This window comes from Corylus avellana, chromosome ca8, assembly GCF_901000735.1.
Source record: "Corylus avellana chromosome ca8, CavTom2PMs-1.0".
Classification (NCBI taxonomy): Eukaryota; Viridiplantae; Streptophyta; class Magnoliopsida; order Fagales; family Betulaceae; genus Corylus; species Corylus avellana.
In genome coordinates this window covers 6,239,330-6,262,321 of record NC_081548.1, presented here as the reverse complement: position 1 = coordinate 6,262,321, position 22,992 = coordinate 6,239,330, and the positions used below count along the sequence as shown (strand labels likewise).

The window sequence follows — 22,992 nt, the reverse complement described above, 5'->3', positions numbered from 1 at the left end:
TATGCTTTATCATGTTGTAATTTTTTTTTTTTTTTTTAATGAAATTTAGTTGTAAACCTAGCATTCCTAATTATTAGAAAAATGCTACACTTATCATTTTTTTTTTCTCTCTAAAAGTTAGTTTTAAGTGGTGTGTCACCATCTCACAAAATATATTATTTTGAAAAATGTATCAGTATCTAATGTCAAAGTAACACATCACTTCAGAATTAACTTTAAAAAAAAAAATGATAAATGTAACATTAATTCTTGTATTATTATTATTATTATTATTATTATTATATAATTTAAAAATTCCAATCCCTAAAGAAATGCAAATTGTGTACCAAAAATCATTCTCTTTTTATTTTTGTGTAGCAAATCATTCGAAACTAATGATTCCTTAAGGCTAAGGCACATGCATTTCCCACCGACTTTGCTTGATATATTCAACAAGGTGCAACGCGTCGTCTTGTAATAGGCCGAAAGCCTTTCATGAGACTGCAGCTACACAATACGTGTTAGGAGATCACACCTTCCCTATGGATCGTCTCCTGCCTCGCAGACGTTTGTCCTGTCTCTTGCTTTTGGCCAAAACAGATTTTATATATCAAGCCAAGAGAGATAACCCAAAAGAGAGAGAGAGAGAGAGAAAAAAAAAAAAAAAAAAAAGAAAAGGAAAAACTGAAAGGGAGAGAGATGGAAGATGTTGTGATAGATCCGATGAATCTCAGTCCAAGAGGAGATGATGATCAGGATAGGCCAAGTACTGGATTCATAAACCATCTTCTCTGCAACTTGGTGTCTGGAGGAGGGAGGGGAGGAGGGAGGGAAGAAGAAGAAGAAAAAGAAGATGATGAAAAGAAGAGAAGCATTAATGTGAGTGAGGTTGAAGATGAAGATAAGGCCAAGGGAGGCGGAGGTGGGCTTATAAGCCATCTCATCTCCAACTTGGTCTCTCCCATAAGTCCAAAAGTAGGGAAAGTGGAAGCTTTTGATGGAAATGGTGGATTGCTCAAACAAGGGAAGACAGAAGATGAGGGTGGTGGTGGAGGAGGTGTCATTGAAAACCTTGTTTCCCGCTTACCTTCACCACTTCAAGGTAAATCCTTTTAGGCATTTTTTTTTTTTTACTCCATTTACAACCTTTTAAAATCTTTATCATATATGATTTGATATTTCAACATTGTTATGGGATTCTGTCAAATATGAAACTTGATAAGGGAGATAACAGCAGTTTGTAGGCTTTGGAAGTGGCTTTAATTTATCTTGGGTTGATTCTTTTGCCTTAATTGATAAATTATTAGTTCATAAGAAATTATGAAGTTAATTATTTAATTAATATTTTGATACTTTGTTAATGTGTGGACTCAAAATCTTATATGTAACCATTAAGATCCAAATAGGGTTATAGAGTTCATGTTCAAATATGATGAATTGAATTATTTAATTAATACTTTAGTAAGAATAATTATAAGTATATATTAGAGAAATTCAATGAATTTTGCACAAAAGATTGACATTGTGATATTATCTTCATGAGCAGATGATGTGGCTCCCACGACCGACGAGGCCTCCATACTAATTCACTCCATCATTCATGACTAAGAAGCATAGTGTCATTGACAATAAGGATTGTTCTTTTAGAGAGACTTGAGAGATTTGCAATTCCATCTATTTTCTTTGTGATTTATTTTGTATGTTAAGAAAACCTTCTGCAGTTTTGAAATATTTTATTTCCTTGTGGTGATTATTTCAAGGATCTATCTAAATGCTTGTCTTAAAATTAATTAGATTCAATGAACCAACAATCTCATCTGGAAGCAGGGGCGGAGCCAGAATTTTTGTTCACATGAACAAATTTTAAAAGACGGAGTTGAAAAATAATTTATTAAAAATACTAAACAATATAATTAACTAACTAAATAAATAATTTTAAAAAATTAATTATTGTTTAAAATATATAAATGTAACATGTAATTTATTTTTTCACGCCTGCCGTCAATTTATTCAGTTTTGTTCAATGGGTTTTTATATTCTAAAATTGTTGCTTGAAATTTAATTATTGTAATCGCATTTGCCTTTGCTACTTAAATGAAAAAAAACGCTAAAGCTTTTAAAAAAATAGATATATAAATATGAAATTATTAGCTCTAGAAATATTTTGTTGTCAATCGTTTATCTTCTTATCCTCTGTTTCTTTCTTAGCCATATCTATTTATTTAATTTTTTTTTTTTGAGTTATCCATTAAGTTGGTAATTTATTTTATTTTATTTTATTTTTTATGCAAGGAAGGTGGTATATAATCCAATGAAAACATTTGAAATTTTCCAATTCTCTTGAGACGAGAAGTCTCTTATGGCAATAGTAAGACTACTGCAAAGGCAAATACAAATATCTAAACATAAAAGTAACATTTGCATGATTTAAACACAATCAAATACAAAGATTAAGTAGCAATTGTATCATCAATGTAAATATTGAAATTCATTTAAATACCGAAATGAAATGAGATAGTACTTAAACACAATCAAATACATTTCATGCATAGAAACATTCCAAGGACCCTTTTGCAAGATAACAACAAACTTTGGGACAACTTCCTAATTCTCTTTCACTTCCCACTTCTCTCTTCTCTTCTTCTTCTTCTTCTTCTTCTTCATTTTTTTTATAATTATTATTTTATAAAGGAATGGTTGGCTAGCATCTCCTATCTCATGCATTTAACTTGAATTTGAATTTGCATTTAGATTTGAATTTGGACTAAACTTGCTAGGTAAGGTAAGTTTTTTCTTTTTATTTTTTTATTCAATATAAGGAAAATGGGTTACAAGGGAGGTTTTTCCCGCTCTTAAAACGTAAAGAACATAAAATGGGAGAATGATTGGAAATGCTTCCAAATACTTGGTTCGAAGTGGCCCATTTAACAATATGGTGTGCACAGAAATTAGCACATCGTGATGACTTCAAGGCAATCTAGCTCGGAAAGAGATGGAGCTGCTAGTTGATGTAAGCAAGAGCTTGGGCATAGGCCCATTCAGTGCCAAGGTGGGGAGAGTTAATGGCAAGAATGGTGACCAGAGAATCACCTTCAAGGATGAGGGGTGAAAGCCAAAATTTGACGCAAGTTGCACTGCTAGGAGAGTAGCTTTGGCCTCACCCTCATTTGCGTCCATGTGGGGGAGCCTTGGGAGCAAGCGGCAAGGATCTCATCATGGTTGTCTCTAAGAATTGCAACAACAACTACGAATCGAGGTTTGATAGCCACATCGAAATTTGCTTGGAGATATCCCCTAGAATGGGGAGACCAATCATCCACCCAGTCCGTCTTTGACTTCCAGGTAGCAATGTGGTGGGAAACTAAGTTGTTGATGAGCTTTAGGACTGATTTGAGATCCGGAGTGGTTCCTTTGTGCACAAGCTTGTTCATGGCCAAACAAATGTTATCCATAGTAACCAAGGCATTAAACTGAAAATTAAATACAGCTCTTCTAGGAATGCCGTGTAGAGAGGTGGGCTTAAGCAGGGCCTTCGTCCAGCTTCCAGTTGGGAGAGAAGCAAAGCTGTCAATGTTGAGAGGCCAGGCAATGTTCATCCATATTTGCAAAGGGGCAAGAGCGGAAGATATGATGTATGCTCTCATATGGACCTCGGCAAATGACACAAGATTTTTGATTGTGAGAAACCTAAGGATAATACTTAAAAATATTAGTTCTCAAAGGGAGAATATTCCATGTGATCTTCCAGAGAAGGTGCTTGAGCCTATGTTGAATTTTGAGGCTCCACAAATCATTCCAATCAGCCAACAAAAGGGGGGAAGGGAATGGAGGAGGGTTGTCTACTTCAAAAGCTGATTCTACAATGAAATTGCCCAAGGGAGATGGAGTCCAAATCAACCTATCTATAGTTGGCCTTTGGGAGAGGTGTATGTCCAAAATGTTTGATGAAGAGTTGGGGTCAAAAAGGGATCTGATGAAGGGTTGGTTCCTGTGATACAGTTCCAGCTTCTTTGGAGGGAGGAGATAAGGTCTGCCACTGTGAGGTTTGTGATGGGGGAAAGGGAGGGGGTTTGGATGAGGCTTAAACCCTTCAATCGTGGGAACCCAAGGCTAATTCTAGATATTCAAGTGAGAGCCCGAGGAGATAGACCAACAAGCTCCTTTTCCACAACATTCTAAGTATTGATTTCACTAAATGACAGTGTAAGTTAAATTCATCCATCATCTTAGCCGTTCATCATAGAGAAGACATGGCCTCCCAGGATGATGCCACGTGTAATTCTGTCAGCCCAGGTGCATTGCTGAACAGGGACGTCATTGGGTGGAGCAAAAACTAGCGTATTACGGTTGTGGGTCGTTCGATTGCTATGGAAAACAATTAATTGAACAAATTGACGCATCACGAGAGAGCTTTTCGACAAAAATAGAATAACAATGAGGGCACCTCATACGCTCTGGGATCCTTCCGTCAGTGCGCAAGCACTCGAAGCGATATGAGCGTGTTTCTCACCCTAAAGGAGGTGATGGTGGTTCTTGAAAGCCACGTCAAAACCTTACATGGATTGTTAAGGATAAATCTCAAGATAATCTCCAAGTTCAAGTTCAAGATAAAGATCACACAGCTACAACTAACAATTAAGATCCAAATAGGGTTATAGAGTTCGTGTTCAAACTTAGAATTTTTTTCCTTATATAATGTTAAATCACCGTTAAAATATGATGAATTGAATTATTTAATTAATACGTTAGCAAGAATAATTATAAGTATATATTAGAGAAATTGAATGAATTTGCCACAAAAGATTGACATTGTGATGTTATCTTCATGAGTAGATGATGTGACTCCCACAACCGACGAGGCCTTCATACTAATTCACTCCATCATTCATGACTAAGAAGCATACATTGTGTCCTTGACAATCAAGATTGTTCTTTTAGAGAGACTAGAGATTTGTAATTTCATGTATTTTCTTTTTTGATTTATTTTGTGTGTTAAGAAAAACTTTTGCAGCTTGAAAATATTTTCTTCCCTTATGGTGATTATTTCAAGGATCTATCTAAATGCTTGTCTTAAAATTAATTAGATTCAATGATCCAACAATCTCATTTGGAAGAAGTGGCAGAGCCAGGATTTTTGTTCACAAGGACAAATTTTAAAAGACGGAGTTGAAAAATAATTTATTAAAAATACTAAATAATATAATTAACTAAATAAATAAATAATTTTAAAAAAATTAATTATCGTTTAAAATATATAAATGTAACTTGTAATTTATTTTTTCACGTCTGCCGTCAATTTATTCAGTTTTGTTCAATGGGTTTTCATATTCTAAAATCGTTGCTTGAAATTTAATTATTGTAGTGGCGTTTGTCTTGCTTCTTAAACGATAAAAAAAAAGGCTAAAGCTTTAAAAATAAAAAATAGATATATAAATATGAAATTATTAGCTCTAGAAATATTTTGTTGTCAATCGTTTATCTTCCTATCCTCTGTTTCTTTCTTAGCCATATCTATTTTATTTTTTATTTGAGTTATCCAATAAGTTGGTAAATTTTTTATTATTATTATTATTTTCTATGCAAGGAAGGTGGTATATAATTCAATGAAAATATTTGAAATTTCCCAATTCTCTTGAGACGAGAAGTCTCTTTTTGCAATGGTAAGACTCTATTGCAAAGGCAAATACAAATATCTAAACATAAAAGTAACATTTCTATGATCAATGGAAAGATTGACGTTGATGTTTCAGTATTTAAACACAATCAAATACAAAGATTAAGTATAAAATTAAGTAGCAATTGTATAATCAATGTAAATATTGAAGTTAATTTAAATACCAAATCATCATGAAATGAAATAGTACTTAAACACAATCAAATACATTTCATGTATAGAAACATACCAAGGACCTTTTTGCAAGACAACAGCAAAACTTTGGGACAACTTCCTAATTCTCTTTCACTCCCACCTTCTCTTTCACTTCACACTTCTCTCTCTCTTTTTTTTTTTTTTTTTTTTAATTATTATTTTATAAAGGAATAGATGGCTAGCATATCCTCTACCACATTTGATCAATGGTTGGGGTGAATTCTCCAAGATGCACAGATCATATGGTTTAAATAGTATAGGATTTCATCATGATGATTAGACAATCTTATCTTAATTAAGAAAATATCTCTTGCATTTAACTTGAATTTGAATTTGCATTTAGATTTGAATTTGGACTAAACTTGCTAGGTAAGGTAAGGGTTTTTTTTTTTTCCTACTCAATTTAAGGAAAATGGGTTACAAGGGAGGGTCTTTTCCGCGCCTAAAACGTAAATAACATAAAATGGAAGAATGATTGGGAATGCTTCAAAATACTAGGTTCGAAGTGGCCTATTTGGCGATATGGTGTGCACAAGAATTATCACATCGTGATGACTTCAAGGCAGTCTAGCTGGGGAAGAGATGGAGCTGCTGGTTGATGTCGGCAAGAGCTTGGGCAGAGGCCCATTCAGTGGCAAGGTGGGGAGAGTTAATGGCAAGAATGGTAACCAAAGAATCACCTTCAAGGATGAGGGAGGGAAATCAAAATTTGAGGCAAGTTGCACTGCTAGGAGAGCAGCTTTGGCCTCGCCCTGATTTGTGTCCATGTGGGGGAGACTTTGGGAGCAAGCGGCAAGGATCTCACCATGGTGGTCTCTAAGAATTGCAGCAGCAACTGCGAATTGAGGTTTGATAGCCACATCGAAATCTGCTTGGAGATATCCCCTAGAAGGGGGGGGGGACCAATCATCTACGTTGTCCGTTTTTGACTTTCAGGCAGCAATGTGGTGGGAAACTGAGTTGTTGATAAGGATCTGGAGTGGTTCCCTTATGCACAAGCTTGTTCCTGGCCAGCCAAATGTTACCCATAGTAACCAAGTCATTAAACTGAAAATTAAATACAGCTCTTCTAGGAATGTCGTGTAGAGAGGTGGGCTTAAGCAAGGCCTTCGTCTAGCTTACAATGGGGAGAGAAGCAAAGCAGTCAGTGTTGAAAGGCCAGACAATGTTCTTCCATATGGCCCTTGTAAAGGGGTAGGAGAGGAAGATATGATGTATGCTCTTATCTGGACCTTGGTAGATGACACAAGATTTTTGATCGTGAGAAACCTAAGGAGAAAACTTAAAAAATATTAGTTCTCATAGGGAGAATATTCCATATGATCCTCCAGAGAAGGTGCTTGAACCTATGTTGAATTTTGAGGCTCCACAAATCATTCCAATCAACCGGAGGGGGGGGAAGGGAAGGGAAGGGAAGGGAAGGGAATGGAATGGAGGAAGGTTATCTACTTCAAAAGCTGATTTTACAGTGAAATTGCCCAAGGGAGATGGAGTTCAAATCAGCCTATCTGTAGTCGGCCTTTGGGAGAGGTGTATGTCTAAAATTTTTGTTGAAGAGTTGGGGTCAAAAAGCGATTTGATGAGGGAGTGGTTCTTGTAATACCCTGAAATTCCAAGGCATTACAGTTCCAGCTTCTTTGGAGGGGGGAGATAAGGTCTGCCACTGTGAGGTTTGCGATGGGGGAAAGGGGCGGGTTTGGATGAGGCTTAAACCCTTCAATCCTGGGAATGCAAGGCTGATTCCAAATATTCAGGTGAGAGCTCGTGGAGATAGACTAGCAAGCTCCTTTTTTCACAACATTCTAAGTATTGATTTCATTAAAGGACAATGTAAGTTAAATTCAGCAACCATCTTAGTCATTCTTCATAGAGCCACGTATAATTCTGTTAGCCCAGGTGCGTTACTGAACAGGGACATCATTGGGTGGAGCAAAAACTGGCGTATTACGGTTGTGGGTCGTTCAATTGCTATGGAAACAATTAATCGAACAAATTGACGCAGCACGTGAGAGCTTTTCGACAAAAACAGAATAACAATGAGGGCACCTCATGCGCTCTGGGATCCTTCTATCAGCGTGCGAGCACTCGTGGCAACATGAGGGTGTTTCTCACCTTAAAGGAGGTGATGGCGGTTCTTGAAAGCCACGTCAAAACTCTGCAAAGACTGTTAAGGATAAGTCTCAAGATAATTTCCAAGTTGAAGTTCAAGATAAACCTTCTCAAGATAAAGATCACACAGCTACAACTGATAAGCATTAGAGGAGTTAGAGTCTAATTATATGTGTTCATCTATTGTAAAATTCTTATATATTTTCATATCTGTAAAATGTTATCTCATGTAACAACTTCTATTACAAATACGAAGCCTTTACCAATGTTAAGGTAAGGCAGCACAATACAAAAGCCATTGGTTATTAAAAGTCTTTATGGTATCAAGAGCTTCCCTTTGACACACATCAATTTTGGTTCCTGCTCCCCATCCCTTACGAAATTCCTTTTTCTCTCTGCATCCTAGCCCTTTCATAGTGTCTGCTGCATCCTCTTCTCTCATGATTCCCTCTCCAACTGCCTTCACTGCCACCATTACCATGCAGCCATTATCCTTCATAACTTTGTCACACACAAGCTTACCAAAGATAATTATCTCTTGTGGAAAGCTACTGTTGTGCCTATTCTCAAAGGCCACTCTGTGTATGGTTTGGTCGATGGCTCCCTCGCTCGCCCACCTCAAACCGTGACCACTACCACCGATGGAGTTGCTATTGTCACTCCTAATCCAGACTACTCGACCTGGTATCAACAAGATCAATTAATCCTGGGTGCAATCACCTTCTCCTTAACTGAGTCCATTCTAACTTATGTGCTCAAGTGTACCACGTCCCGTGAGTTCACACTTGAACGATTGTTCACCTCTCATTCTCAGGACTAGTTTCTCGGCCATTGTACGCTACCGTTCAAAACTAGTAGCCCGACCTAAGCCAACCTCGAGTGGCCCATGATAATAATAATGTAGGTCCTGTAAGTGACCCGCCAACCAAACATGGTTGCCCCAGTCACGAAACAACCATTAGATCTAAAGCCCATATAACACACCCACACATTTGTTCATAAAATAAAGTATATATAGTAAGCTAATGGCCATTATATCGCACGTACCGGTGTACCATGTCATACGATGCATCTCATTAATCAATTATTAAGACAGTTACCAAGTTGCAAAAATGTAAACATGCTTATAACATAGCTGTGCTCAATCAGTTGACATATCACACGTTTTTAAGGAAAGCAGTCGTAAGTATTTACTTACCTTGTACGCTCGCTCGAGTCCTCCGACATTCCGAATTCCTGCTATGACGAAACATGATTCATCGTTATACGCAATACTAAAGAATTTACTAGAGACACAAGGTACTAATCAATCACGACTAGTTAAAGGTCACAAAACCCTAATTCTACACATTCTGGACACTGGTCGAACGTTCCATCCAAGGATCGAACATTCAAGCTCAGGGACAAATGTTTAGCCAGAGTAGAGAGAACGTTTGGTCAGAGGCTGAAATGCATGTTTAGGCTTCTATCCTCAAATCACCACGTTACAAGCTACATCTAAGGCTCTAAATAAGTGCATGTAAACAAAGCAAACTATGATATTATGAAATCTAGGTAAAACAAGAAGCATTTTTAAAACATTTAAAAGCCTTTTTCTCTTTTAAGGAAAATGATATACAAACTGATCATGGCATCTTTAAAACTTGTAAGGAACATAAAAACAAGAAGAATATCATGAAAGTTAGGTGAATGGACAAGAGTTTACCTTGAAGATGGCACTCTAAAAAATCTCTTCTCACTCTAAGGTTAGTGTTTTTGGTGTAGGGCTAGGTTTAGGGGTGAATGGGAGGGATATTTATAGGAGTGGGAGGTGTGCTGACCTCTGAAAAAGTAGAGAATTGGTTAAAATTACTTTTAAGACTATCACCGAACGTTCGGTATTATGGTGCAGTCATTCGGTGTACCCATTAAGTCAAAATTGGTTAATGAACGTTCGGGATGGTCTAAGGCTGGCAAAACGGGTAACCGGGTAGACACGATTAGGACCCGTTAAGACCTGCGACTCGATTACCCGAGACACGAACATGACCCGTTTAGCTAAACGGGTTAGCGGGTCTTACAGGATTATAACACAAAAAATATCCGGGTAACCCGACACGACCCGCTTAACCCGTTTAGCATAACCGGGTCATATCGAGTAGACACAACCCGGCACGACCCGACCCGACCTTAAAAAAAAAAAAAACCCTTAATTAAAATTGGAAAAAAAAAAAATTTAATAAATGGATCTCTTGGGCTAAAGGACTAGATTTATCCTAACCGTCCAAGAAGAATAAAAAGTTTTAAAAGAGCCTTATATATATAACTATCCTACCGAACCTTCGGCCAGAGAGTTAGGGTTGGGTTTTTAGGGCTATTTCTTTAGCGAGTGTTTGATCAAGGGAAATGTCACTTCTTTAAAGGTTAAGAAGGCGTTTTATAAGTTCAAATGAATAGTTGTTTTTGATAAATCCTTTTTGGTATTTTGGGGCATCGTACCTTTAGTCTTCTCCAAACCCACGACCAAGACACAGGTCTTCTAGAGACCCCAACCAAGCTGCGAGTCTCTATGACTAGGATAGTTATATATATATATATATAATCCCCCAAATTTATAGAAAATCCAAAAACATTTACCTATAAAGATATGGTTGTACTCAAATCCTTTTTAGCTTTTTTAATCACTTGAGCAAAAAACATAAGAGTTTCTACTATTGATTGCATTATTCATTGGTCTAATTGCTTCAATCTTAATGTATAAAACTTAATATATCTTTCCCTTGCATCAATCATCATTGTAATCAAAATACTAATCTCCCTGTCTTTTCCTCCACTGTTTCTTTCCCCTCTCTCAAGCTCTCACTCTCTCGAACTTTGAGTGTGTTTTGCAAATGACCCTCTTTTTATTTTTACTTATAAAAAACAAAAGTTCAAACTATTACCAAATAATTTTCTTCTTTTATTTTTTTGCTCTATTTTATTTTATTTTATTTTATTTTAATAAGGCAACTAAGAATACTTCCGTTTGATAGAGAGTAGTGTTATATCAATTGATTTTATTCTAGCATGAAAAAATTAGAAAATCTAGAATGTATTTTCTAAATAAAAGTAAATATACCAATAAATATGGAAGAAACGGTAGTAAATTTGATAAATAATGTTGAAGTAACTTTACCCTTCTTTGGGAAAGCAAATTAAAAAAAGTATTAGATGTTGCTATAAAAGAAAATAATTTTAAAATAATTATATAGTATTGATAAATAATTAAATATTAGAATCAATTAATAGGGTGTGCAATACTTTTTTTTTTTTTTTTTTTTTTTTGAGAAAAATAGATATTCATTGATAAAATCATATGGAAACCTATTGTTCCATCAAAACAATGTCACGGGTAGCTCCTGGAATATTAAATTTTTAGGTCTTTTCTATGATCCATTTACAAGTCAATTTGGCCAAGCCATGCACCGTCCCATTAGATAGGCAGCTTATATAACGACATTCCCACTTAGAGCATTCCCAGCAGACTCCCTATAAGGGAGTCTGTTCCCTAAATTTAGGGAATATGTCTAAAAAATGGCAAAAAACGTCCTACAGTAGATTCCCTATATGGTTCCTTAAACCATCAGCTGCTACAGTTGAACCCAATATTTGATGTTCAACTGTAGCGATCCATTGCCTTATTATAATCATAAAAAAAAACTCTCTCTCCTCTCACATCTTTTCACGCCCATTATTTTTCTCCATTCTTCTCCGCCCTCTTCTTCTTCTGCAAGCCATTTTTTTCGCCCTCTTCTTCTTCTGCAAGCCGCCCACTTCTTCTTCTGCAAGCCATTTTCTCCGCCCTCTTCTTCTTCTGCAAGCCATTTTCTCCGCCCTCTTCTTCTGCACTTCATCTTCAATACTCCATCTTCACTCTCATGGCCACTCAAAGGATTTACACCCAAAATTAAACAACAAATAAAACCCACAAAATCAATCTTCCCCAAAGAACTTAAATTGTTCCAGAACTCAGCAACTCAACCAAAACTCAAGAAACTCTAGATCCATTCGGCCAAACCATCTCAAAATAGATTCTAAGAACACCTCAATTAGAACCGAAACTCAACACCCAACCAGCCACTCAAGACAATCAAAAATCCTCAACAACACAATTGATTACCCAAATCGAATACCCAGAGAATCAACCCCATCACAATCAAATACCCATAACTAAAAGAAGGAGAATTTTACCCAAAGAATGATTCTGAGCCCATAAGCCGCTGTCCAGCCACTCACGGCTTCGCCGTGGCCATCTACTGAGCTTTCTCTCTCTCACCATCTCTCTCCATCCCTCGCCCAACTCTCTCTGCATCACTCTCTTTCTCTCTCTTGTTCTCTCCCTATCTGTCTTCGTGAGCGAAAACCTGCTGGGGGGAAAGTGAGGCAGAGAGTGAGATAGAGAAAGGGAGAGAGGTGTGGCTTGGGGGAAAGAAAAGAAGGAAACAGAGTGAAGAAGACGGAGAGACAGAAGACGGAGATGAGAGAGAAATGAAAAGAAAAAGAAAAAAAAATTTACAATAAAAGAAAATATTATTTTATTAAAAATAAAAATAATATTTTAATAATATAGGGAATGGTAAAGGGAAGCTATTGTGGAGTTTTTGTAGATAAGGAAGCAAAAAGTAGTTTGGATCCTTAAATATAGGGAAAATGGTTGGGTAGCTGCTGGGAATGCTCTTAGAGAGGAACATAATAACATCTTTGTATCTTCCACGAGGTGCCCATACCCGCATGATTGTGTCTCTCCCGAATTTACAACATTAACCACAATCTTCGCAGGGTGTGCAATTTTTGTTTTGAAGTGTTTGAAATAAAGAAAGCATTTATGTTGATTTTTGGATAAATTATATTAAAATATAACATTATTTTATATTAATTAATTATTAGTCCCACATTCCGCCTTCTACAAAAACAAAACCCTAACTCTGCCATTAATTGGTTATCGTTAAACTGGCTCTAGTGTAGCACTCACTCTCATAAAATAAACCTGTTTTTTATTTTTATACTTGCGTAAAAAAGAAGAAAAAAAAAAAGGTAAATTGTCTGTGTAAGACACGTGGTAATCTGGTGGCCTCACAACATGGGTACGTGTCAGAGAGCTGATGTTTATAATGCGGAAGCGGAGTCAGCAAACACTGACACAGTAGGAAGGGGTATTTCCGTAATCACAAACAATAAAATGCTAACGGTACCGACCAATCTCTCTCAATCTCCTTCATCCTTGGGATTTTGGCTCTCTCACTCACTCTCTCTCAGCAACTCCCCTTCCTTTTTTTTGCCAATTTCCGAAGCAAAATATAAACCAAAACTGGTGAATGAACATGCTACCTTTCTCTCTCTTGCTTTTCTTGGCAACCAAAAGATGACATCCTTATTCAAATTGTTTGCCTTCCCCTGTTCTATGCTTCCTTTTATTTCTCTCTATTTCCTTTTCAAGTTTTTCATGATTAGACAGAGTATTGTTTTTTGTCTGCAGCAATATAATCATGCTCTTAACTATCAAATGGCACGGACGAGGAAAAGGCTATGACCCACTTCTGTTTTCTGCTATCCCAAATTCCAAACCCAGGTTTTTTTTTTTTTTTTTACTACTTACTATAATGGGGAGCTTGCTTTTTTGGTAATTATTTAGTATTTTAAGGATAAAGTCTTCTCTCAATTGGGTTCGAGGAATTCTTCAAATTCAGGCTATTAAATCTGTGTTAATGAAGTTTTCCTCCATTTGGGTTGGAGGAAATTGAAGTGACGAGGGTAAAAGTAAACCACTTTTTCCTGTTTGAAAGCTTGTACAGGAAGAAAACTGGAGCGATCAAGGTAAACATATCAACCCCATCAGAGTCGAATGCAAAGAAAGCAAATTTATCAGCTGCAAGGAAAGAGAGAATTAAGCTACCAAGCTATGATGATGGCTGTGGGGATAAGACGCTTCATATTAGTGAATTTCTAAGCCACCCTTCTGGAATTCAAGCAATGCTAAACACAAGCGCCTTGCAAGATTTTCAAGCGCTCAACAATGACACTTACAGGTCCTTTCCTTTTTATCTCTGCTCGTCTGTTTTGAAGCAACAAAATAATGAATTTATTGTCGTGATCTATGGAGCTAAGAGTGCTATTATTGTTTGTTGAGTAGAGAAACTGAACCTACCAAAAAACAGAAAAGAGGGTGAAACTGTAAGGAAATGAATGCTATTCTTTTTGTAAGACTTAATGGGAACTGATTGTGCTGCATTGTGAAGCAAATATATAGGTATGTGAATATTAGAAAGAATGCATCCTTTGGAATGGTAATAAGTCTAGTGTTGGACATCTTTGTGCCATCTAAGCTTTAAAATTTTGTGATGAAGGTAACCTAAAGAGATTAAATTTTGCAAGTGTTTGCTGTTCTTGACCATAATATAGGAGTGGCATGGGGATAATTTATTTGTTAAGAATATGAACCTGAGAGGGGATTTTAAGGTGTGAATCTTGAATGATTCTATTAAATGATCTTATTTCTGATCTTTTACAGTCCTCTTGTCACTGGACTTGGCACTAGCAGTTCAAACAAACATGAGGCATCCCAACAATGGTATAATAAAAGATCTAGGGACTAATGGTGACTCATGATCAGATTTTGTGATATGCCCTTTCTTTGTTAGTGGTCCTCAGAATTTTGCGAAAAATTTTTGTGGTTTGCCTTTATTGAGGTCATCGATCAATGAAGTAGAAACTTATGACATTTATAGATCCACAAGCATTGACCATTAAAACCAAAAATTGCTTGATTAAGGTAATATTGTTTAAGAATCCAATCTTTACTACTTATTAAGTTAACACATCTTTTACTACAAATCACAAAGTTATTAACTTTTAAAGCCAAATACCATAGATAGCAAGCATAAAAGAAATTAACACAGATTTTGAAGTGGAAACCTTTTGAAGAACTCTTCAAAAGTAAAACCACTCTTGGAGGCCAGCCAACCCCAAAACTGTTGTTATTTACAAAACCTATGTAACTCCCAAAACTCAATTTGTAACCCTGGCAAACGTTCACCTCTCACCGCAGTGATTCCAGGACATCAAGCCTTCTTCTACACGGATCACTTTTACGAATGAACCTTGCCCACTACAACCTAGAACTCTAGTGGCTGTAGGCTTTTCTATGGTTTGAGTGATAAGAATGAAACAAGGAGAATTTTTAAAACTGTTTAGGCTCAAGAACAATGGTAAACCTCTCCAATATCAATGAAACATTGCCTCTATAGGTCTTTGAAAGTCATGGCTAATGAGGATTATATAGAGGGGAAGAAAATTGAGGTTTTAGGTCAAAGTCGGTTGAAATTAAAACACTCAGCTGCTCGTTCGGTCAACCAAACAATTAGGATTTCACGGATTCATCACCTCGGTCGAATGAGATTAGACCGATCTTCTCAAGTTTAAGTATTGAACGACTTTGCATCACTTCAGTCGAACGACCTTCGACTAACCCTTCGACCGAATGTCTCGGTTTTTAGTAGTGGACTTGATCTACTGGTTCGGTCAAACGAGCTTAAACCAACCTATCAACCGATGTCTTCCAAACTTCAATTCGTAGCTTATCTTGAATTGCAGTTTGATGCTGACTCAACCCTAAACCTAAAACTTACAACATAGCATGTTTTGATGCTTAATTTGCCAACACTAAAAAGCTAATGCATACAAAAGCTGCCTTGTTGGTTTTTAACCAGCATTCTACCCTTAAAAGATAAAATATAGCTTGGAAACATTAAAAATTTCTCGACACTACAGAGAGGGAAGCAAAGAATATAGAAAAATATATTCTTTTGGGGATGGAAAAATCTATTGATCTTTGGAGCTTCTTTCTATTGTTTGGTACCATTTACAAGCATTGCCTTTTGGTGCTTTACAATTTTTGTTCCAAGAACTGGGTAACTCCCTCCCATCTTCATGGTGCTGCTTTGGTGGCATGGATTGACAGTGATTGGTTAATCAATCTATGCAAAATTTATTAGAAGATGCTCCTGGTCTGTATGATCAATGTGCAAGGATGAGTAGATTGCCTAAATGATATTTCAAGAAAGTCTTGGTTCTTTATTTAAGCTAAATAAGAGTTTTCAAATTCAGTATAAATGAATCAAAGACTCGTGTTATTTCAGTTGTAATCTCCTCCAAAATCATGCAAGTAGGATTTTTTTTTCGCTATGGATAAATTACATGCTAGCTCATCTCAAATACTGAGCTCAGGACCAAGGTGTTCATGGACAACAAACTTTCCCCTGTGGCTCTACTTTTATACGCTTCAGAGAGATTCCTTGTTTGCACATTGTTAAAAATTGAGTTTCAAACAAAGATTATCCCTCATGTCTTTTGCAGGTGCTCTCTTCCAAAACTTAAACTTTTAAATTTTGAAGCAGCCCCTGTGCTGGACTTACGAGTGACCCAGACAAATGAAGATTGCACGGTTGAGATGCTTTCCTGCAAGGTGAGCGTTTCTCCCCTAGATAACATAGTATAAGTAAAAAATACCAAGGGGGTGGGGAAGGAGCTCCTATGGTTGCATAATTGTTTTCCTGTTTTCTGTTTTCATTCAGAAAAAAAAAAAAAAAAAAAACAGTTTTAAATTGAAAAAAACACATGGTTTGGTCCTGTTTCCAAATGAAAGGAATGGGATACGTAATTATCAGAAAAAGAGAAACTAAAATTTTGTACTTCCAACAAAGAAACTACTTTCTCTACCATTTAGCAACACCAAATCCATGCTTTCACCTCCCCACCAACAGCATCACAGCCATGCCACCACCGTTGCGACATCTGCCACCATTATCACCAGTATATTTTAACCCTGGACACCTCCAACTTCACCATACCACCACCACCACCACCATGACATTAACACCTTTAGTCCTTTACAACTACCAACAGCTCACTGCCATTACCTTTGCCATGAATGTGTCTCAACTGCTAAGCATGGTTTCAGTTTCCAAATACTTGAAAACATGTTAACTCACTACTTATCCCGAAAGCTTAAGTTGATAGAAAATAAGAAATTTAACTATTTAATCAATATTTCATATGTGGGTTCAAACCCTCTCTCAACAAGTGAAGTTCAATATGTAGAATACTAAACTGAAATGAGAGTAAACTGTAGAGTCTAGGTTCGAACTCATGACCTCTGTGATAATATAATGTTAAATCATCTCTTATCTCAAAAGCTTAAACTAATAGGAAAGAGTAAATTTAATCATTTAATTAACGCTTTAACAAAATAGAACAAATGTTAAATGCTTCTTTCCTGTGTTTGGGAAATGTAAATTGGCAACACAACCAAATGCAACCTAAGACGCATTGCATTATTACTTTGGGCATTTGATAGAGAATTATAACATGTAGGCACACTGATAAATGACTTACAAGTCATTTATGTACTTTAGGCACAGGGTGGTGGACATAAATGCCTTGTAGCTTACTTAAACAGGACACAATAACCTTACATGTGAGGGAGAAAATACCAGGATGGCTTTGGGATAAACCATAACTATATACTGTAAAATATATATATATAAGACAACAGAAGCATCATTCTCGATAAATCTGAACTTTTACTTACTACTTTGAGCCACGCAATCAATTATATGGCATGTTGTGCCTAGGCCTTTTAAACATTAGATGGTTAGTTATTTTTTGTGTTTTGGGATATCTCTTCTAAGTTGACTCAATAATTGGTTTGTTCTCTTTTTTCTAATGAAATTTGTATTCATTAAACAAAAAAAATTGAATTTTTTCCAATACGTTTTGCAGTTTGAGGGTTCAGAGATTATGGAACGCCAAAACAACCATTTTTCAGGTAAATGTTGATCTACTAGCATAGATTTTAGAAGAATAAATAGTTGCCCATGGGAATAAAATTTAAAATTTACTGCAGAGGACTAACCTTTTTTTTTTTTTTCTTTTTTTTTTTTTTTCTTCTCTCTTTCATCAAATTAAACCTGAAAATATTAAGACTTCTATTAGATGGTCCTAAACTATGGAGAGGGTTCATCTAAAACACCTACAAGAACCTTTCCTACAACTTTTACATAATATATGGAGCATTATATACATTTGACATGATGCGAACAACATGATCAGTTTTGCAATGAAAAAATAGGCCTTGTTTGAATATCTCAATCGCTTGATTGTAAAGGTTACAACATTTTTTAGGATCTGAGAAGTCAATGTGTATGATAAATTTTGTTTTTTTCTTCAAGAAAATACCAGGATGCTCTCATTGCATGACTGGCTAAGTTCCTACCTACTTTTTGTCTAAGATCTGTGAGGTTCACTGTTTTGAGCTGTAATGCATTTATATCATTTTCAAAGAATAATTATGATTTCCTTTTTTTTTAATCTTTGCTCTGGCTTACAGCATTTATGATGAATCACATGAAATGGGAGACAAATGATTTTGAGTCTTTTTTGGAGGTTGACGTGAAGTTGAATCTCACTCTTGAGGTTGTTATTATTCCCTTAAAGTCATTATAATTTTATTTGATTGTGCCATATGCAGGATAATTTGGTCATTTCATTCGTTTCATCTTTGTTTTCCAGTCCAGTGGAAGTTATTTGTTGCTTATGCATCTTTTCACATCTTTGCTCCAGCTGGTTATTGAGTTAGGACACGGTATCCCTAGTATATGAAGAACACTACCTGTTGCTTGCAGATTTACACACGCCCGTTTACCATGATGCCTATATCAGCTGTTGAGCGTCCTGGAAATTTGTAAGTAATTCAGTAATCATTTTTTTATTGCAGTTTTTCCTTTTGGAACCTATCTTTCCAGATTAAATATCTTTAGATAAACAATAAACACATCCTCCATATTGACAGATTAAACCTTGGAACAGCTGCTTCTTGAACATGCCATGGTTTAACTGTCATTAAATAAGATCGAGAAAACCTAGAGGCCAACCCAATATTAATGTCCATTCCTGTTGTGAATGAGTGACGGCTCAAGAGATGTAACTAGGGGTAGCAATTCGCGTTCGCACGTCGAGTTTATGTCGTATCACAACATAGGTATAAGAATATATAGGTCAACCATAACATGATTAACTTAATTAAACGGGTCAAAGCCCTCAATCCGAACCTACTAATTTCGTGTTGGATTTGTATCAGCTTCGCAGATTGTATCAAAAATTGTCAACCCTAGATGTAACACCATTTACACCAAACCCACCTCTTTGCCTGCAAAAGCAAGCAATTTCTGCCAAACACTGATATTGTACTTGGACATCAGTTTCGAGACCAGCCATCCACAAAAATTTATGTGCATATAGTAAAATACATGAGCTGCCCTTTTAAGTTTCATCGTTTCACTAATAATTGACCGGGAAAAGATATTAATAAACCCTAGACGTGATGTAATTAAAATGTTTACCCTGGTAGGACCGCAACAACGTCAAAAATGTACTTCTAGAGAAGAACCAGGATGCAAAAATACTGGTGTCTTCAGTGGAAAATGTACTTCAGAAAAGACCCCTCACATTTCACCTGAGTTTCATCAAATTGCACCTCAGGTTTATCTTCAGCATGTATAGTGTCTATGCTATACAAACTACAAAAAATATTTTATTTTTATGTTAAGTGAAACTATGGACATTAGTTCACCTAAACTGGCTACTGAGTGAGCCCCCTTGCTCATTGAAAAGCCCAGAAAGAAAAAGCCAGGCTTTACCTGAGAGCAGAAGAGGGGGGATCTGATTACATGTTATTGATTGGAAACAAACAAGAAGAGATCCTAGAACGTACATATTTGAGCTTAAATCAACTTTCATGATATGTGGTTGCCTATTTTTTGTAGTTGACCAACAGAATAGCCTAGCATACAGATTTTGGGCAACACAATCACATCAATAATTAGCGAATATACTGTGTATGTTGTTTACAATCAAAACAATAGAAGTGTCATGATCGATGTTTGTATTTGTAATCCTTAATAAACTTATGAAAGGAGGTACCTTTCAGAAAAGAAGTGTGTTGCACTTATTTTGGATGCTAGTTAGAATTCATTATCAAGTAGAATTTGAAAACAGCCTAGTATTGGTCTTCAGGGCTGCAAATTGCTCTGAGATACCTTGAACCACTATGTATTCAGTGTACTTATCTGATAATATTTGAGTGCTGTGGAAGCCTAATTTCTGCTACTAGAAAGTTCAGAAGATATTAATTTCACCACAGTTGTTGCATCTGCTGCTCCCCTGATCCTAACAAGAAGTTACTTCTGATAATTTCCAGAGAGACATAAAACCCATGTAAACACTTCATCATTTCATACCTTAATTTGGTTGCTATGAAATCTATATTGAGATCTGAAATTGAATTCTACTTTATCCAACATTCCCATAAAATGCATAACACGTTAAGACTATCAGTTTGTTTCTAGATATTGGTATCTGGTTTACTTTTTCTTTTTTTTTTTAACAAAAAAAAAAAAAACAGAGATAAGTGGATTATACCAAAGCACAACCTAGTCCAAGAGTTAGATTATACCAAAGCTAAGTGGCTAATCTTTTCAAGCCATATTACCAAGGATAAGAACAATTCCTGTTTTACAAGCTGCATTTTTGTCTCTCTAGAACCTCTATTATTCTCTTTGGCTGGGGCTATATTACATGCACCCCATTCAGTTAGTGGAAGTGTGGTGACATACAGAATGATGCAAGCTCTAGTGGATAGGCTCGTACCATTGCTTCTGCAGCAACTACTACAAGATTATGACAGATGGGTTCATCAGCAATTGGAGCATTTCCATGAACTTCGTCCTTGACCTCTATGTGTACAAGTAAATTCTTTATCCTTTAAATTTTATGATTCTTTTTTTAAAAAAAAAATTAAATTACAAAACGTAGTCTGACATTGAATTCTAAATAATTGCTTTGCTTTTGGTTGACCTTTTCTTTTTTCTGCTTCCCATTCATTTTGAGATTCAAATGAATGGCCTAGAAAAATTCACATGCAAAGACCATGGTTGGTTCAGCAATTGAAAACGTATTTTTGAAAATGGGATTGTTTTTTATATCTAGACAAGTTTTAAGATATGTTGAATTTTAGCTGGTTGCAGCTTATTATTTTGGGCATTAAATGCTTGAATTTGCATAACTTACTGAGAATATTGTCTTAGGGACAAAAACTTACAAACCAGTTTAATAAATTGTCAAGTGTCCTTCTAACATGTGAGAGGCACTTTTTTTTTTAATTAGCTTAACAGATATTTTCAACCATTAACTCACTCTTCTTCTAATGTCTGACATGTCCTTCTCTCTCAAACCAATCGTGAATTTTCGCCTTTTTGTTGAATAGCTAACACAGATTTCACACAGGTTCGTGTTTGTGTGTTTGTTTGTTTCCCAATTTCAATTCTTTACGACAACCACCTCAAACCTTAACTCCAAATTTCACAAATCTAGAAAACCCATATGAAATCCTTGAGAATCTCAAACCCAAGAACAAATTTCTTCGAATCAAGACACCTCAAGTGGAGATTTGTCCAATTGTCCATGCAAGGGCCTCAGATTGCAGACGCCGAAATGAATTATTCAAATGTTTTTCAGGAATAGTATAGGTATGTGGTTTTGAATTCGCAAAATGAAGGAACCCTAGAATTTTCCCGTGCTGAAACGATGGAGGTGGATGATGGGGTTGGTTTCAATGGGGAAGAAGTTTTCGGAGCGTTGTTTTCTGATATCTGAAGAGTTTAGGTGGTCAATACTCCAAGAAAGGAGCCCAAGCTGCAGCTGCACTCTCATTACAATGCCTTCACACAGATACCAATAATAGGCCTCCCATGGTTGATGTTCTTGTCACCTTAGAAAGACCCCACACATCAAATGTTGTTCCCAGGACCACCATACTGTATTCATAGTATGCAGATGCCCTCTTGATTCTTTGGTACTGTAGATCAAAACTGTAGAAGATTCATCTTCATAGTGGTATCCTATGCGCTACTTTTGAGTGTGGCCAACTGATTTAACATCATCCTATAGGCAGATTAGCCTCTTTCTTCCTCAACGCATTATTCAAACAGGTGTTGATGATGACAATGGGCATGCTTTTGGTAACCGGGTGAAATCTTCTGCTGAGTGAGGAGTTGGGCGACTCTGGTGGTGATGTTAGAAGAAGAGAGTTCACGGCTAAAATATCTGTTGAGCTAATTAAATAAAACATGTGCTTCTCACAATATTATGACACTTAGCAAATTATTATACTGGTTTGTAAGAAATCTCTTATAGACTTTGTCCTGGTTGTGGAAGGTTTGGTTGTCCTATTTATTACAGTATTGGTTGAGCTAAAATGCTTATTTCAATATTTTCATTTTGTAATTGGAGCTGCTTATTTTTATTGCTAAATTTTTCTGGGTAAAAAATGAGGATTTTTTCTTTGAAGTCAAAACAATTAATACATGAAGAAGTCTCACTAACCCTTATAACCTCATTTCATTGATCTTTATTCTTACAAAATTAAAATTAGCTTCTCCATCGTTATGCTCAAGTTGTAGTATAAGTTCCCAACTTTTACGTGACTAAAATTCTTGCTGATATGTCTTTCAAATCATCAATTTTATGCCTTTTTATTGCCACAGTAAAAGTTGCAAACAAAAAACATATCTCTTTACATTTTAAATCAATATGCTTTGCAGGTTCTCATGACCTATGGCCTCCGGCTTGGATAAAAGAGAGGTTAGATTAATGGAACAGACCATGTAGCATACTTTTGTATTCTTCAAAACATTTGTATTCTTCAAAACATTCCATCACCACTGGGAAATTTATAACCCTCTGCTACCCCAGTTGTGGGAAAGGTGCTGGAGATACGAAGTCACAAAGTGCATCAGACAAATTCTTTGATCAAAATGACTTGGAAGTAGAAAAACCAACAGTTTTGGCAAATGGCATATACGTTCTAGTATATTGTACAAGAACAGCCTTTCTGATAAACTACATACACCCTCATGCTATAACAAATAACAGGAAGAAGCATAATATTCTAATGTGATTATTTG

General features: G+C 36.1%; 2 protein-coding genes across 9 annotated transcripts; both read left to right on the top strand.

Moving 5' to 3' along the window:
* Positions 1 to 608: 608 nt before the first annotated feature.
* On the top strand, positions 609 to 1,738 carry LOC132190497 (uncharacterized). 2 transcript variants are annotated; one of them, XM_059605507.1, is made up of 3 exons: positions 609 to 780; positions 844 to 1,081; positions 1,526 to 1,738. In XM_059605507.1, the coding sequence occupies exons 1-3, from the start codon at positions 679 to 681 to the stop codon at positions 1,585 to 1,587; spliced, it is 402 nt and encodes a 133-aa protein (XP_059461490.1). In that variant the 5' UTR covers positions 609 to 678; the 3' UTR covers positions 1,588 to 1,738. The 2 variants fall into 2 exon arrangements, with proteins under 2 accessions (XP_059461490.1, XP_059461489.1); XM_059605506.1 differs by having other exon boundaries at positions 609 to 1,081.
* An 11,559-nt stretch (positions 1,739 to 13,297) lies between these two features.
* On the top strand, positions 13,298 to 22,985 carry LOC132189098 (uncharacterized). 7 transcript variants are annotated; one of them, XM_059603620.1, is made up of 8 exons: positions 13,298 to 13,544; positions 13,768 to 14,001; positions 16,328 to 16,436; positions 17,753 to 17,798; positions 18,360 to 18,445; positions 18,655 to 18,713; positions 20,646 to 20,775; positions 22,630 to 22,985. In XM_059603620.1, exons 1-7 carry the CDS (start codon positions 13,462 to 13,464, stop codon positions 20,758 to 20,760), a joined length of 732 nt encoding a protein of 243 aa, XP_059459603.1. In that variant the 5' UTR covers positions 13,298 to 13,461; the 3' UTR covers positions 20,761 to 20,775; positions 22,630 to 22,985. The 7 variants fall into 7 exon arrangements, with proteins under 7 accessions (XP_059459603.1, XP_059459600.1, XP_059459602.1 ...); XM_059603617.1 differs by having other exon boundaries at positions 13,759 to 14,001; XM_059603619.1 differs by lacking the exon at positions 22,630 to 22,985 and adding an exon at positions 22,018 to 22,298 and having other exon boundaries at positions 13,759 to 14,001.
* Positions 22,986 to 22,992: the final 7 nt, after the last annotated feature.